Genomic DNA, 14,368 nt, shown 5'->3' with positions numbered 1-14,368 from the left:
GAACCAGAAAACAATAGTAAATGCTCTAGCAACCAGCCAGAACACTATAGCAACTGCTTGCTTTAACAACCAATGAGAACACCTTAGCAACCACCTGGCGATGCCATAACAACCACCAGAACACAACAGCAAATGCTTCGGCAACCAGCCAGAACACAATAGGTAAGGAATAATTGACGACTGGTCGTTGAATTATTGGAAAATAAATAACGATTTTCCAATAATTCAACGGGCCGGAGTCGCTTATTACGGTTATCTCACCTCAAGGCATTGTTCAGATGTTGTATTGTGAGACATTTGTCAGGTTTTTGTCCATAAAACGCTCTTGTGTGTAGGATTAGTTTCTTGCGCATTTGATCCGTTGCTAATTCCAAAACGTCATTTTAGAGCTATTAACGGAGGCTTGAGCCATTGACTAATGCAGACTAATGCAGTTACATTACACTACATTTACATTTAATAATTTAGCAGATGCTTTTATCCAAAGCGACTTACAAATGAAGAGAGCAATAGAAGCAGTCAAATCAACAATAGGGCAACAATATGCAAATGTCGAGACCAGTCTCAGCTAGATCGGCACAGCACATGTGGCAAGGATGTTTTTATATAATAGATATAGAATAGTAAGTGTTGGTATTATTGAGTCAAATGTTGGCGAAAAAGATGCGTCTTTAGTAGATTCTTGAAGATGGTTAAAGACTCAGTTAGAGAAAGAGAGAGAGAGGGAGGTTAAAGGGATCAAAGGGTTTGTTCACCCAAAAATGAAATTTCTGTCATTAATTTCTCGCCCTCATGTCGTTCCAAACTTGTAAGACTTTCGTTCATCTTCGGAACACAAATGAAGATATTTTTGATGAAATCTGAGAGCTTTCTGTCCATTGACAGCATTGACGCTTCAGAAAGTTCATAAAGAGATCGTAAAACTCATCCATATGAATTGAGCGGTTTAGTCCAAATTTTCTGAAGAGACTCGATCATTTTATGTGATGAACAGATTGAATTTAAGCTTTTATATTCTCATATGTGACCCTGGACCACAAAACCAGTCTTATGGGTAAATTTTTTTAAATTGAGATTTATACATCACATGAAAGCTGAATAAATAAGCTTTCCATTGATGTATGGTTTGTTAGGATAGGACAATATTTGGCCGAGATACAACTATTGAAAATCTGGAATCTGAGGGTACTAAAAAATCGAAACATGAGAAAATCGCCTTTAAAGTTGTTCATTTATGTGGGCGATTTTGCTGCATCCTCTCACAAAAATACATTTTTGATATATTTAAGGTAGGAAATGTACAAAATATCTTCATGGATCATGATCTTTTCTTAATATCCTAATGATTTTTGGCATAAAAGAAAAATCGATCATTTTGACCCATACAATGTATTGTTGGCTATTGCCACAAATATACCTGTGCGACTTACGACGGTTTTGTGATCCAGGGTCACACATAAACATTCATCCACTCACATATTAGTTGTTGTAAACAGAATTTCAAGCATGCTTGCTTGACATGCGAGAACCAATGAGGTTCATTCTCGTGTTACGCAACACGTTTGAGCTTCAGCAAGAACCAATGAGGTTCATTTTGTGGCAAAAAACATGTAAATAATTAGTCTTTTTTATCCTATTGTTTGCTATATTTATTTGCTTGGTTAGTGTCGTAGTGGGTTTTGGTTCTTTTGTTGTTGTTAGGCTTTAATGTCCTTACTGAAATCATTTGGCAAAGCGATATGAACATGTAATGTGGTCAAGACATGCCTGGAACTACTTTAGCCATGTAACGTGTTTCCCTGAAAATAATTAGAATGTTCGTCAACCAATCAGTTTCAAGCATTCAACAGCCCCGTAATATAAAGTGCAACAGTGCCCGCCCCCTTTTCGAGCGGCACTGGTTCCAGAAGTATTTTTTCATTCATTTTTTCTCATAGGGATTTTAAAATAGCCTTTGTTAAAGAGAACCAAACCAATCAGCTACGAGGTGAATATCACAACACTCCAAACTTTGATTTGAAGCAATAAAGTTTTTGAAAATCAGACAAAAAGGCAAAGGTTCAAGACTGTGACCGTAACGGATTTATTGAGGGGAAAAACTACAATCCCATGAAGCATTGCAAACCAGATTAAAAGCATTGCTAAATCTATGGAGGAATATAAAACTACTCAATTACAAATGTTTATTATATGTATAAAAACAATATATAAGTTTATTGCAAAATATGCATATATGTGTATATATATACAAACATTTTAAGAGCCTATAGGGAGATCGACTCGATTGCATCATTCGCAGTGCTTCATGGGAGTGGGCGGAGCTAAAGAGCTATTTTGGAGAGTGTTGTTTTTTTTTACTCTCAATTTGGGTAATGTGTAGTTTTTTACCATGAATTCTGCTGTCAAACACAATATTTTAAGAATAAGTAAAAAAAAATCATGCAGGCTTACGGCTTCAACAGAAGAAAATACCATCGATTGCCAACCTTGTAGCTTTAGCTTACAGTAGGGCTGTCTTTAAAGGTTTATAAGTTATCGTTCAAAATCCAATCGTAATCGTTTTCCAAACCCGATTGTTGCACTCTATAGCAAATGCCTTGCAAGCAGCTTCAACACTACAGCAACTGAGAGGCAGAACATTCACATTTTCTTCAGTCGAGTTTCTTTGTGTATCTGTGTTTTACATTTGATCTCGAACAAAACCATATAATTGTTTTAACAGAATTAAATGAAAGAGGATTTGTTATCCATGACAACTGCTTTCGTTTATAGTTTGAGTGAAAATCATGTTTTAATCATCTGTTACTCTGGTGAAACTTTCAACAGACCTCTCGTTTCATTATGTCTCTTCAGGGTGGTGAAGGAAGAGATTTCCGATGACAACGCCAAGCTACCGTGTTTCAACGGACGTGTCGTGTCATGGGTGAGTTACAGACTGTATAGACCTTCCTCATCTCAATTCTCCTGCTTGAGTTTCATTAACCTCAGAATGAAACAGGGCCGTTCATCTCGATGTTGGCGGTAAAGGTTTGATTAGAAGGCCCAGGTGTGAGGGAAGTGTGAGTCTCTGAACACGGGAGCTCGGAGATCGGTCAGTCAAGCGTGAGTGTGTGTTTGAATGCGTTAAATTGACCGCGAGTGTTTAGTGGTTAGCAAACATCTGCTCCTCCTCTGTCTGTCCCAGAGACACGGGAGAGAATATTAAGCGAGTTAATGGTATTTACACGCCCTTGAAGGCCACTGCTGGAAGGAGATGCTACTCGAAGGGCCGTTCCCAACGGAAGTCAGCGACTGATTACTTTCATGAAGGGCTTTTCGTTCCACATGGCAGTTGGCAAAGCTTTCTTATGATGGTCAATTCAAGGACTGCGTTCATGTCCAGTTTTTTATGCCCTTCCCTTGCTAACTTCCCTCCGTTTCGTTCACTCAATGTATGTCATTGCTCATGTTGCACGAGTGCCCACTACTGGCAGAACCCTTGAAGTGTGTTTAAATGGAAAAAACTATAAGCCCCCGATCACTTGGAATTTCTTATTAGAGCTGATTTATTATTTACAGTTTTTTTTTCCTTATTATTTTGTTGTATGCACCATTCTATATGCCTGTATGTGTGCTTGGCCTGTTAAAAAAATAAATATAAACTAATATTAAATACTAAAATATTTATATTCAATATTAAATATAAAAAAAATACACAAACGAAACAGTCAGCTTAAGGTATCTACAACAAGGATTAAATGCGGTTAAATGTCAAAATAATAGGCAATATCATACACTAGAGTTGTGTGGGGTGGGGTAAATTAAGCGCAATCTGCTGTGACGTCACAATCACGGTGCATTGTGGTTTATGGATCTGCCTGAAGTGTACATGTTGAATAGACTCACTTCCTTGGTCAAGATCGAGGGGTCGAGGGTCTGTCCAAATAAACTTCCCTCGTGCTGGACGCTAATACAATGGACTTACTAACACATCATAGCAAAGTACCAAACCACTTCAACTGTTGGCATTCATGTATTTATTGACATCTCTGAGACACCAAACTGTTGCTATGGTTGTTACAATGTCAGCCATCCCATCACGAGTGACTCTTGTATTACACACTCAGCGATAATTTACGGGATTTAGTCTTTTTAAATGCACCCGTCTCTTCCAACGTGGCGTTTGTGAATGATTCATCAGTGTGTGTTGTTCCATAGAGCTGTGCTGATCCAGAACATCCTTTTCAAAATGAAATCATGTTCCACTCTACACTTATTGGCAAAGGTTTGGAAAAGGAAAGGTTTGGAAAACCTATTTGGAAAAGGTTCTTCAGATTATTGAAATATTCTTCTAAGATGGTTCGCTACAACCCCCCCACTTTGAAACCTTTATTTTTAAGACTATACAGTTTTCAGTTGGACTTAGAAAACCTAGAAATATACACCTGCACACACACACACACACACTCTACTGGCACTGACTCATACCTGGCAGCACAATTTCAATGCACTTGCATTCCACTGTATAATTTACAGCTGAATGCACATGTAAAAAACCACACTTACACATTCCCTATTATTTTTATTCTATAGTCAGTCAGACTCACACACACCACCTCCCTCTGATTGACTTTTTTCCAAACACACACACACACACCCTGTTTTTTTCAGCCAAGAGAAACAAACAGTTCCTCATATGGATTGAAGCACACACACACATGCACACACACACACAGAGCCAGATCCCTGTCTCTCAAATCTCCCTTTCCACGGAGAAACACAAGGTGTGCTCTTTATCGCTGCTTTACTCCCTGCCATCTTCAGATGCTCTTTTCCAACGCGGCGGCCAGGAGACACAGGAGCCTGGAGCTGGGGAAATATGTGCGTCCTTTTACTGCCCCCGTTTCAGATTCACACCAGGAACTTTCCCATGCTGAGCTGAGCCTGTGGAAGCTTTCGGGCAGGGAGGGACTTGGCTCTGTCCGTCAAAGAACTTGCAGGCATGGAAAGAGAGATAAAAGTGTGATGGAGCGAGGAACATCTAGTGGTCAGAGCGGTACTGCACCACTTCCAGCACCTGGTAGTGCATATCAGCTGTTCATTTAGAGCTGTAAAACACATGGTTCTGTTAAAATGTGATTTAATATTTGGCATCCATCAGTTCCATAATATATTAACCTTTGCTGCCAAAAAAACAAATTGGTTGTGGTAGATCAGTGATCGAGGACCCCTTGGTTAAGGGTTAGGATAAGGTGATATTTGCTTTTGTCCCATTTAAACTCCTTACATGTAAATATATATATATATATAAATCAGTTCTACAAGATATGGATGCCCTCTTTAGACTAGCCTGGGCCTCATTTTTTTCCTTCATTGAAAAACATAAATTTAAGATATTAATGTATTTGAATTGCAATTTGCAAATACATTTTCCATCCATTTAGATTACATAAACTACATAACCTTATAAACTTAATGTTATGCATATTTGTCAGTCATACATAAATGAAACTGGTAAGATTAACTTAGTTTATTAGCTAATAGTTTGCATTTATTCCAATTGCTTAGAATCAGCATTCATCTGTTCATTGTTAAAACAATGAAAAGTATTCAATTAAGAAGTATGAACATGGTTAATATATGGCTAGCTGTAAAACAAGCAATATTCAATTAGTTAAAATGAGATTGAATCAAATTGGATATATTGATGATAAATATATAAACCTGGTTATTGTGTTATTTGAAGGTGAAAGTGGCTTTTCCACTTTTCCACTTTAGGTATTGTGTAATGCTGCTGTTATTGTTATTGTGTAAAAAGATCTGCAAGGTTACAAAGCTCAAAGTCCACTCCATAGAGAGATATTTTATTTAACAGAATCCTCTTTTCAAGAACTACAACGGACGGCTCGTTTGGACTACAACATGATTTTTCCGTGCTTTATGAAGTCATAATGCACCTCATTTAAATAATCCCCGCCCACAGAATACGCAGAAAAGTGGACGAGGCCTGGATGAGCTGCTGTTATGTCGAAGAGACGCTGCTTTTTCCGCAACTCATTTGTTTGACCTTCCTGAGGCTGACAAACTTAAAATGGGTCAAATTTATTATTTATTATGGGTCAACATTATAATCCCAACGTTTATCTGTGCGCTGCACATTATACGAAGAACAGCTTCCAGAACCACACAAAAGCTTCTCCTGAAATGGGGCAGTTTCCACTTCGTCGGGACAATCTGTTGTTTGTGCAGTGACAACTTGCAAGTATGTCTTATTATTTGTAGTTGCGTTTTCCATTGACAGTTCTAATTCTATGTTTTATGTTGTTGATGCGCTCGCCTGCTAGCCAACATTAGTGTTGATATAGTGCTGTTTACGATAGCTTTTGTAAGCTCTCGCTTTTGTAAGGCTGCTCACTGCCCCATAGGAAAATTAACTGTTTTTGTGATCGATTACTGTTTATATAGCCATAGTTTTCCGACAAATATCATGATTAAATGGTGGATAACATAATACTTATAATGCACTAGAAAAATAGCCTGGCAAGCCAGACGTACATCAAGATGTTTAGTCTGGCAACTCACCATAGACACGGTCAATCTGATGGGCGGGATAAACGGCTGTCTTTCAAATTCCCTCTACACACAATAGGACAGCGTTTCAACCAACCAGAGCGTTTCCCCAACAGCGGAGCTAACGTTAGTTGATAGATTCAACTTTTAAATCTGGCCGACAAAACTACGAACACATCTTCCTTTTTTTAAGAATGACTTAAGTGCCGTTCTTTGTTCTTTTCTCAAAGAAAAACTTAACTCCAACTCCTCCAGAGTTGCGGCCAAAGCCGATTCGAAAGACCGTTGTTCTCCATCCGCAGCAGCCATTCTTTGTTTTCAAGTGGCAGGGAGCCGTCGCAACTCTGTCGTCATATGTTAAGCCCGCCCCCGCCTACTCTATACACGACGTGATTGGCCTGACCCAATTTAGGTTTTTGCAGCAAAAAGGTCTATTGAGAGTTGCTAGACCCACCCTGGCTGCAAAATAATTTTGCTGCCGCTAGGGTGCGTCTAGATTTCTAGGCTACTAGAAAAACATACAACTCTGAAATGTCCTGTGTAATCCGTGCTTGCAAAATCCGTGCATTAAATACGTTCTGGATGCTTCTCTTGTTCGTTAACATTGTCAGGGTCTGAATCAGATTTGAAATTGGCGAAATATTTACACTAGAGCAGAACTCGTTGTTATGGAGGGGCGGGACATTTCCCAAATACACGCTAAACGCTGCCAATCACCTCACACTTGGCCAGCTAACCAATTACAGCACATTTCGTATTTCGGAAGGAGGGGCTTCATCGACACCGGAACTAAACGATGTGTTCGTCGGGCCAGACTGGGTAATAATGTAAAATATGTGAAAAATAATGTGTTTTTTGAACAATCAAGCGTGAAAGCATATTCTAGTACACCCCAAAAACAAGACTTCGTAAAAGGGCATAATAGGACCCCTTTAAAACACATTTAGTTTATTAGTATTATTACAGAAATCTTACTTGTTTCAATTATGTATTACTGACAAATATGTCTTGAGCTGAAAAAAAAAAAAACCAGTTTGCTCAAACTTGCCAGGGTAGGAACTGAAACCGGCTTCATGCAACAGGCGTCTGGTACTTTTCTTTGTGGGTTTGCACTACACAGTGTATTTGTGACAGGGAAGTGTTTCTGTTTTCTTAAAGCACATTGTCTTCTTCCATGTTGGTTGTGATTGAATTATCTAAGTGAAGTCACAGGGTGAGCGAAAAACACTCCTGAAATATCCCATGTATAACAAGAAGATTCAATCAGATTTAGGGTGGTGTTGGGACTCCAATGCAGCTCATTGTGGTCTCATAAGAGGCTCTCTGTTTGTCCAACAGGATGTGAATGCTCTCTTTCCAAGAGACTCTTAATGATCATTACTACAGGGTTCGTGGTATTCTGAATCATTTATTCCCCTCCTAAACTATGACATCCCTGCTGGGCCCTCAGAACTGCTGAGTTTAAAACATGGAGAAAAGCAGGCAATGCACTTTTAAATGAAGGTTAAATACAAGTTCAGCCCTATCAACACGTTTACAGTTATAATTGTACAATGGAAATCTTTTGCACTGGGATAAACACAAATTTCAAAGTATAAATATCATACTCTACCATTCAAAAGTTGGGGGTCAGTGATGTCTTTGTATTTTTTGGAAAGAAATTAATAGTTTTATTCAGCATTAAACTGATTAAAAATGACCGTGTAATATATCATGTGTATCATGTTTCATATTTCCTTTTTTTTTTTTTTTTTTTATAAAAATGCTGTTCTTTTGAACTTTCTATTCATCAAATAATCCTTAAACAAATATATCACGGTTTCTACAGAAATATGCAGCACAACTGATTTCTAAACTGATAATAATAAGAAATGTTTCATGAGCAGCAAATCAGCATATTAGACTGACTGGAGTAATGATGCTGAAAATTCAGCTTTGATCACAGGAATAAATTACAGTTTAATCTATATTCGAATTAAAAACAGTTATTTTAAATTGTAATAATATTACAGTTTTTACTGTATTTTTGATCAAATAAATGAAGCCTTGGTGAGCAGAAGTCTTAAGTCTTAAAATCTTACCGACCCCAAACTTTTGAATGGTATTGTCACATTATGTTTCATTATCATGGACTTCTAGTTTGTTTTCATGTTCATCATGTGTTCCTTTGTTCAGTTTTCCCGCTCCTCATTATTAGTTCTTATGTGTCAGCTATTAATCATCCTAATTTGTGTTTGCTATGTAAGTTGGTCCCTCACATTCGTTCTCTGTCCGATCACTGTTACCCTATGTGTGTGTGTGTGTTACCCTGCCTGTTTGCCTTCCTTGTGGATATTTATCTTTAAACGTCATGTTAGAACTTGATTCTTCTGTGTTCCTGAACCCACGCGTGACAGGTATTGTATACTGGTAAGTTAGCATGAGACCATGAGGCTTATCAACCATGTCACAGATGCTGTAGATAAGCTAATTTCATCGTCTCTCTCTGTGTCTCTGTACAGCTGGTGTCTGCAGACGGCTCTCATGGTTCTGACGGAGGATCTGTGTGCGCAGACACTCAGGCCGATCTGCCGCCCCCTCTGGAGAGGACAGGAGGCATCGGAGACTCCAGACCCCCTTCCTTCCAGTCAGTAACCCTACAGCTGTGTGTGTGTGTGTGTGTGTGTGTGTGTGTGTGTGTGCTTGTTCACCGACAGACCAAAATAACGCAGATTCAATTGATATTAGTAGTGACTGAAATTGAAATTTTCATTTAGCTAAAAAAAAAAAAATATTTAATGTATATAAATAAGAATATTTATGTAATAATCAATTAATGAATCAAAAATGTCAACATGCAAATATTGTTTACATTTTATACAGACATTTAAATTTCACATAAGGCATTTTTTATATCAGCTTTTTAATGATATAATTGTTTCTATTCCAATTCGTTGTTGAAATATTAACATTTAAACAGTAGCTATAATAAAACTTCTATAATAAAAAAAATAAAACTCATGACAGATTTATTCTATTAAATAGAATAAAGAATATAAGTTCAATTAAATAATAAAGACATTGCTAGCAGGTAAAGTAAAAATATAATGAATTTGTGATATAGCCTAGTACATATATTTAACAAAATGCAACTCTCTGTAATCTGGAAGATATCAATACTAAAACTATACATCGTGCAGCCCTACATCCGATGTAGATAGTGATATGAAGACAAGAAAATATGATGACGAGTAATGAATATAGACCCCAGTGTGTCTCAAAATATTAGCTTCTGATAGTATGAAGCCGAACAAGTTAAGATTTCACATCACAAACACAATGAGAAGTCTGATGACGTAGAGAAGATGTAGTACTGTATTAATTACAGTGTTTTTCGAGAGACTGAGACTGTCTTTATGGGTGCATGTACAGTAGGTGAAGGGCTTGAAAATATTTATCTCTACAAAATGTGGGAACCACTGCTAAATATTGTGTGTGATTTTATCCGATACACACTCACTGGAGGTGGTTAGGGACCGGAAGAGCTCGGTGTTGACTCGCTCTCATTACCCTTCAGTCTCAAAGGCACCAGTTTCCTCTAATGTGAGCTAATCAGAGCCCTAACCCAGAGAGCGCTAGCATGTCAATATCTTTAATGACATCTGCCTGATCACAAGAGGTGTGTTAAGAGGAGCTGTGCGAGTCTCAGAGCTGTGCGTTTACATTTTCCAATAAGCCGAGGACCCCATTACTTGTAAATCTAATCAACCCTACAGACCCTCATAGAAAGACACGCTCATCAATTTAGATTGATGTTTTACAGACAAAGGCATCGACTGCTTTAAGTGCTTGTTTTGATGGGAACGTGGAAGTGGTTAAGAAAGAGAAAGATGTGGTGGAGGTGAAGCATTATTAGGGCGGCACAGATCATCGAATTGTGTTATGGCCTTTATTAAACTGCAAAAGACTATAGTTTAAGTAAATAACTAATAAATAACACTTTCATGACCGTTTCTTAAAGGAGAACTCCGGTCAATTTTAACATTGAGCTCATTTTTTTGTACATTTGGAGTGCTGTCAATACAGAGAACAACGACAAAAATCGGTGTTGCCTACACCATGTTATCCTCTTTTTAAAATTTGCACCCTGTTGACTTCAATGGGGCAATATTTAAACCTGCTTTTAGCCTCTTAACATCCTTGATGTGTCATTACAAGTGCACAGGTCATGTGAGTGATTCCTTCGGAGTGAACGCGAGTCAATCTGACTGCAGTAGATGTGAAAGATAGGGATAAAAATGATGTTTATTCAGCCAGCGCAAATACCTGTATTTACATCCTGTTTTCGGTCGAAGTCCATAGTAATCAATTGTCGAGTTCACGCGCATTGGTTTAGTACCTATGATCACGCGCGTGAACTCGACAATCGATTACTATGGACTTCGACCGAAAACAGGATGTTTTCGTCACATGTAAAGTACTTGATTAGTACATGTTATTCAGGATTACGTTTAAAGTGAATATATTTTAAATGTAATAAATTGTAACTTTGTCATTTCAAATATAATTACAAATATATTTCATTAAATATACATGGCATAAAAGAGTCAGTAGAAATTATATCAAAGTATATTTTAGTTACCATAAATGCTTCAGCAGTGCACTTTAACCATAAATATAAAGATGTACGTAAGTCCTACTTAAGTGTGTCAAAAACACTGTTCAGGTTCAGCTAATTTAACTTTAAACTATAATACATTTTCATTTCATTGCAAATAACATGCAACAAATAACGGATATATTATGTGTTTGATTTCAAAGGTGCTTTATTCTTTATTGAATTTTTTCTCTATTGTGAGAAAAAATCTATTGCGCTCTATTGTGATTTCAATTTTTTATGATTTCACAGTTAAAATTTCACACTCAATGTTTGTCAAAATAATACCAATGTGATTTACTTTGACAAATTTGTGCAGGCCTTTTTATATAGATTTTGATATTTGTTGTTTTGCTTGCCTGTATCAGTGTGTAGCCCTCCAGGCTTGGAGTTTTTCCCACAGGTCTGTTTGTGGCATTGTTGGTCAGTAGGTCTCTTTATCTGCGTGTAACCACATGTGTGTGCATAGTTGTTTGTCCTGCTGGTGTTTCCTGTCTGTCCGTGTGTGTGTGTGTGTTTCCTGTTCTGTCTGTCAGGCAGCATGACTCCCCTCTGTGAGAGTGTGTGAGAGTGTGTTTGTGTCCAGGTTAATTAATTATTCATGCACTGTGAGTGAACACAGCCAAATGTAGTTAAGAGGAATACAGCAGCAACCTGTGAGCGCCCTCTGCTGGTGATCCTCTCACACAGAAGCTGTGCTTTACCCCAAACACATCAGATGACATTTATGCTGCCAAACTGGAGTTGTCTTTAAATCACAACTTTCTGAGTTGAGAATGGTTATTTGTGATCATTTTCACTGTGAATGTTTACGATTTCGTTAATACATACACATTTTGTGTACTTTAGCGTGTAATACAGCTGTTTGTGCATGTAAACTGTCTGGAAGGTTACAAAGACAACACAAAAGGGATTTAATCTCATCCTGAAACGCCTTGTTTGTCCTGCCATCATTTCTGTGACTACAGCCCTATTCGGACGGGATTAACTTTACAAGGGTAGATGGAGTAATGTAATTTTACCACAGGACGTCTGTAATATTAATGGCCAATTCGCACGGGATAAGATATCTCAGTAAAACTAGCAGAAGTGGGAGGGGTAACTCGATTTGTGCATCGCCGTCACTCTCCTGTCGTCATGTGTGTATTACGTTGCTTCCTGATACCACGTGCACAAACACATATAATCTATATTTTATTTATATATAAAACAGTTATGTCCGGACGAACGATGTATTGATTAACTTCCGATTGGATTGTGTTGGTAATAGGCACTTACCTAACGCTAAAAGGTGTTTCGTGCCTCTAACAAGTGCTTTCGATCTTCTTTCTGATCTGAATGGTGTGTGGAAAACACTTGAGTTTTGCCACAGACTCGTCCCAGCGTCCTAGAACGCGACTGAATACTTTTTCAAGCGTCTCCATACTTGAAAAAACGTGGAAAACTACATTTAAATAGGAAATGACGAAATATTTACGTACATATTTACAGCGGGTCTATTCGTACAGGATTAGTATTACCCGAGGTAATTTTTCCAGACCTTTTTACTGAAGGTAAAAGTCGCCTGAAACCTGATTATGGTAAGGGATGTTACATTTCTGGCATGCGATCTAAGCGGTTGACCAATCACAACAGATTAGAGCGTTTCAGGCAGGTGAGAAAAGGAGCTGCAGCAATGTACAGTATGAGAAAAATAATGTGTTTTGCTTTATATCATGTAAATGTGTTCTAAGACCCCAAATCTCAAATAATTAACTTGTAAATTAGCAGGTTCTTTAAAGCAACACCAAAGATTCTTTTGTACCTTAAAATGTTTCCAAAATCGTTTCAGTGGTTCATCAACTTGTAACAGGGTGAACGGCACTTCAGCATTCGCTTTGCAACCCTCTATCGGCTATAACCGCACTATGCAAGTTTGCCAGATCGGGTGGCGGATCTGTAGTTCGAATGAGACATAAGAAACTACAAATCTGACTTGCTTTACGGCAAGCGTTACTATAGCCGATAGGTGGAGCCTATATAAAAAATAGCTGTTTCTGATGTCGCAATACATCATACTTTCATTAAATCATGCAACATACTTTACACTGTGGACATATTTCCAAAGCCGGTGCTGGATAAACAAATAGCGCGCGTGCGACGGTAGGCTGCGGTAGGCTAAATTATTTACGACGGCGGTAATGGACAATTCCGCTTCCAACCTGTAGGGGGACCGAAGAGGAAAAGTGCTTTGGTGTTGCTTTAAGTAGAACCCGTTCAGAAATGTTGTTCACAGATCACTAGCTTATCTTTAAAAAGCCTACAAGTGTGAATTGTGTGTGTGTGTGGCATGTGTCACTCAGCGATGTGTTTATCACTGTCTTCTGAACACCCAGCCTTCATCTTTCTTATTTCCGCTTTTCATGCAGTGCGAATGCCGCAGGAAGTCAGGATGACCTGGTGGATGACACCGAGCCTGAGGTCGGGCCATCGCTGCGAAAAGACAGAGACCGAGAGAAGGACAGAGAGAGGGAGAGAGAAAGGCCTCGTAGGAAAGATGCACATGACCATGGTGAGTTTGCCCAGGTCCGCCCTGGCTGTTTTGTGAGCAAGGCTTGTTTGCTGAGTGTTATCTGCTGCAGGAGGCCGGTTGAACGGTCACTCTCGGCCGGAGCGCAGACAGGAGACCGCGGGCTATGAGAGCTCGTCCACGCTCATGAGCAGTGAGCTGGACACCACCAGCTTCTTCGACTCCGAGGAGGACGACTCGGCCAGCAGGTGAGACTTTCAACAGACCACATCGGGAAAAACAAGGATTTTTCTGGCTCTTTTAAAACGGAAGTCTGATGTAGACAATATGTATGTAGACTTTCACAATGCAAAGCTCCTAGTCCACACAGTGTTTGTGAAACCTCATCAACAGGGCCATTAAATGAAAAACATTTCCTGCACAGTTTTTTCTCTGCTTTCATGCAGCCATTAGTGGAAACAAATCGTTTTTTTCCTCTGCCGGTCTACTATTGTGGTATCTTTGATTGCTAATAAACCCACACTTAAAATGCACGTTGGTCAGTCAGTCTGTAAAGAGAAAAAACAATCTACTCTACTATTAGCATCTTGAGAATTGTTTGCATTGTGAGATACATTTTTAGGACAATAAAGCAGATTTAGCCCCAATTCACAATATTGTAATGCATCTGGCAT

General features: G+C 38.6%; 1 protein-coding gene across 1 annotated transcript in view; it reads left to right on the top strand.

Moving 5' to 3' along the window:
• Nucleotides 1-14,368, top strand: part of dvl3b (dishevelled segment polarity protein 3b) — a 35,311-nt gene that overhangs the window by 10,930 nt on the left and 10,013 nt on the right. The window contains exons 2-5 of the mRNA XM_084409090.1: nucleotides 2,854-2,923; nucleotides 9,051-9,175; nucleotides 13,594-13,736; nucleotides 13,807-13,942. Of these exons, the coding sequence (XP_084265216.1) occupies nucleotides 2,854-2,923; nucleotides 9,051-9,175; nucleotides 13,594-13,736; nucleotides 13,807-13,942 (474 nt within the window). The remainder of the gene's footprint in view (nucleotides 1-2,853; nucleotides 2,924-9,050; nucleotides 9,176-13,593; nucleotides 13,737-13,806; nucleotides 13,943-14,368) is intronic.

This window comes from Rutilus rutilus, assembly GCF_951802725.1.
Source record: "Rutilus rutilus genome assembly, chromosome: 5".
In the NCBI taxonomy this organism is placed as follows: Eukaryota; Metazoa; Chordata; class Actinopteri; order Cypriniformes; family Leuciscidae; genus Rutilus; species Rutilus rutilus.
This window is presented reverse-complemented; position numbering and strand designations above follow the sequence as displayed.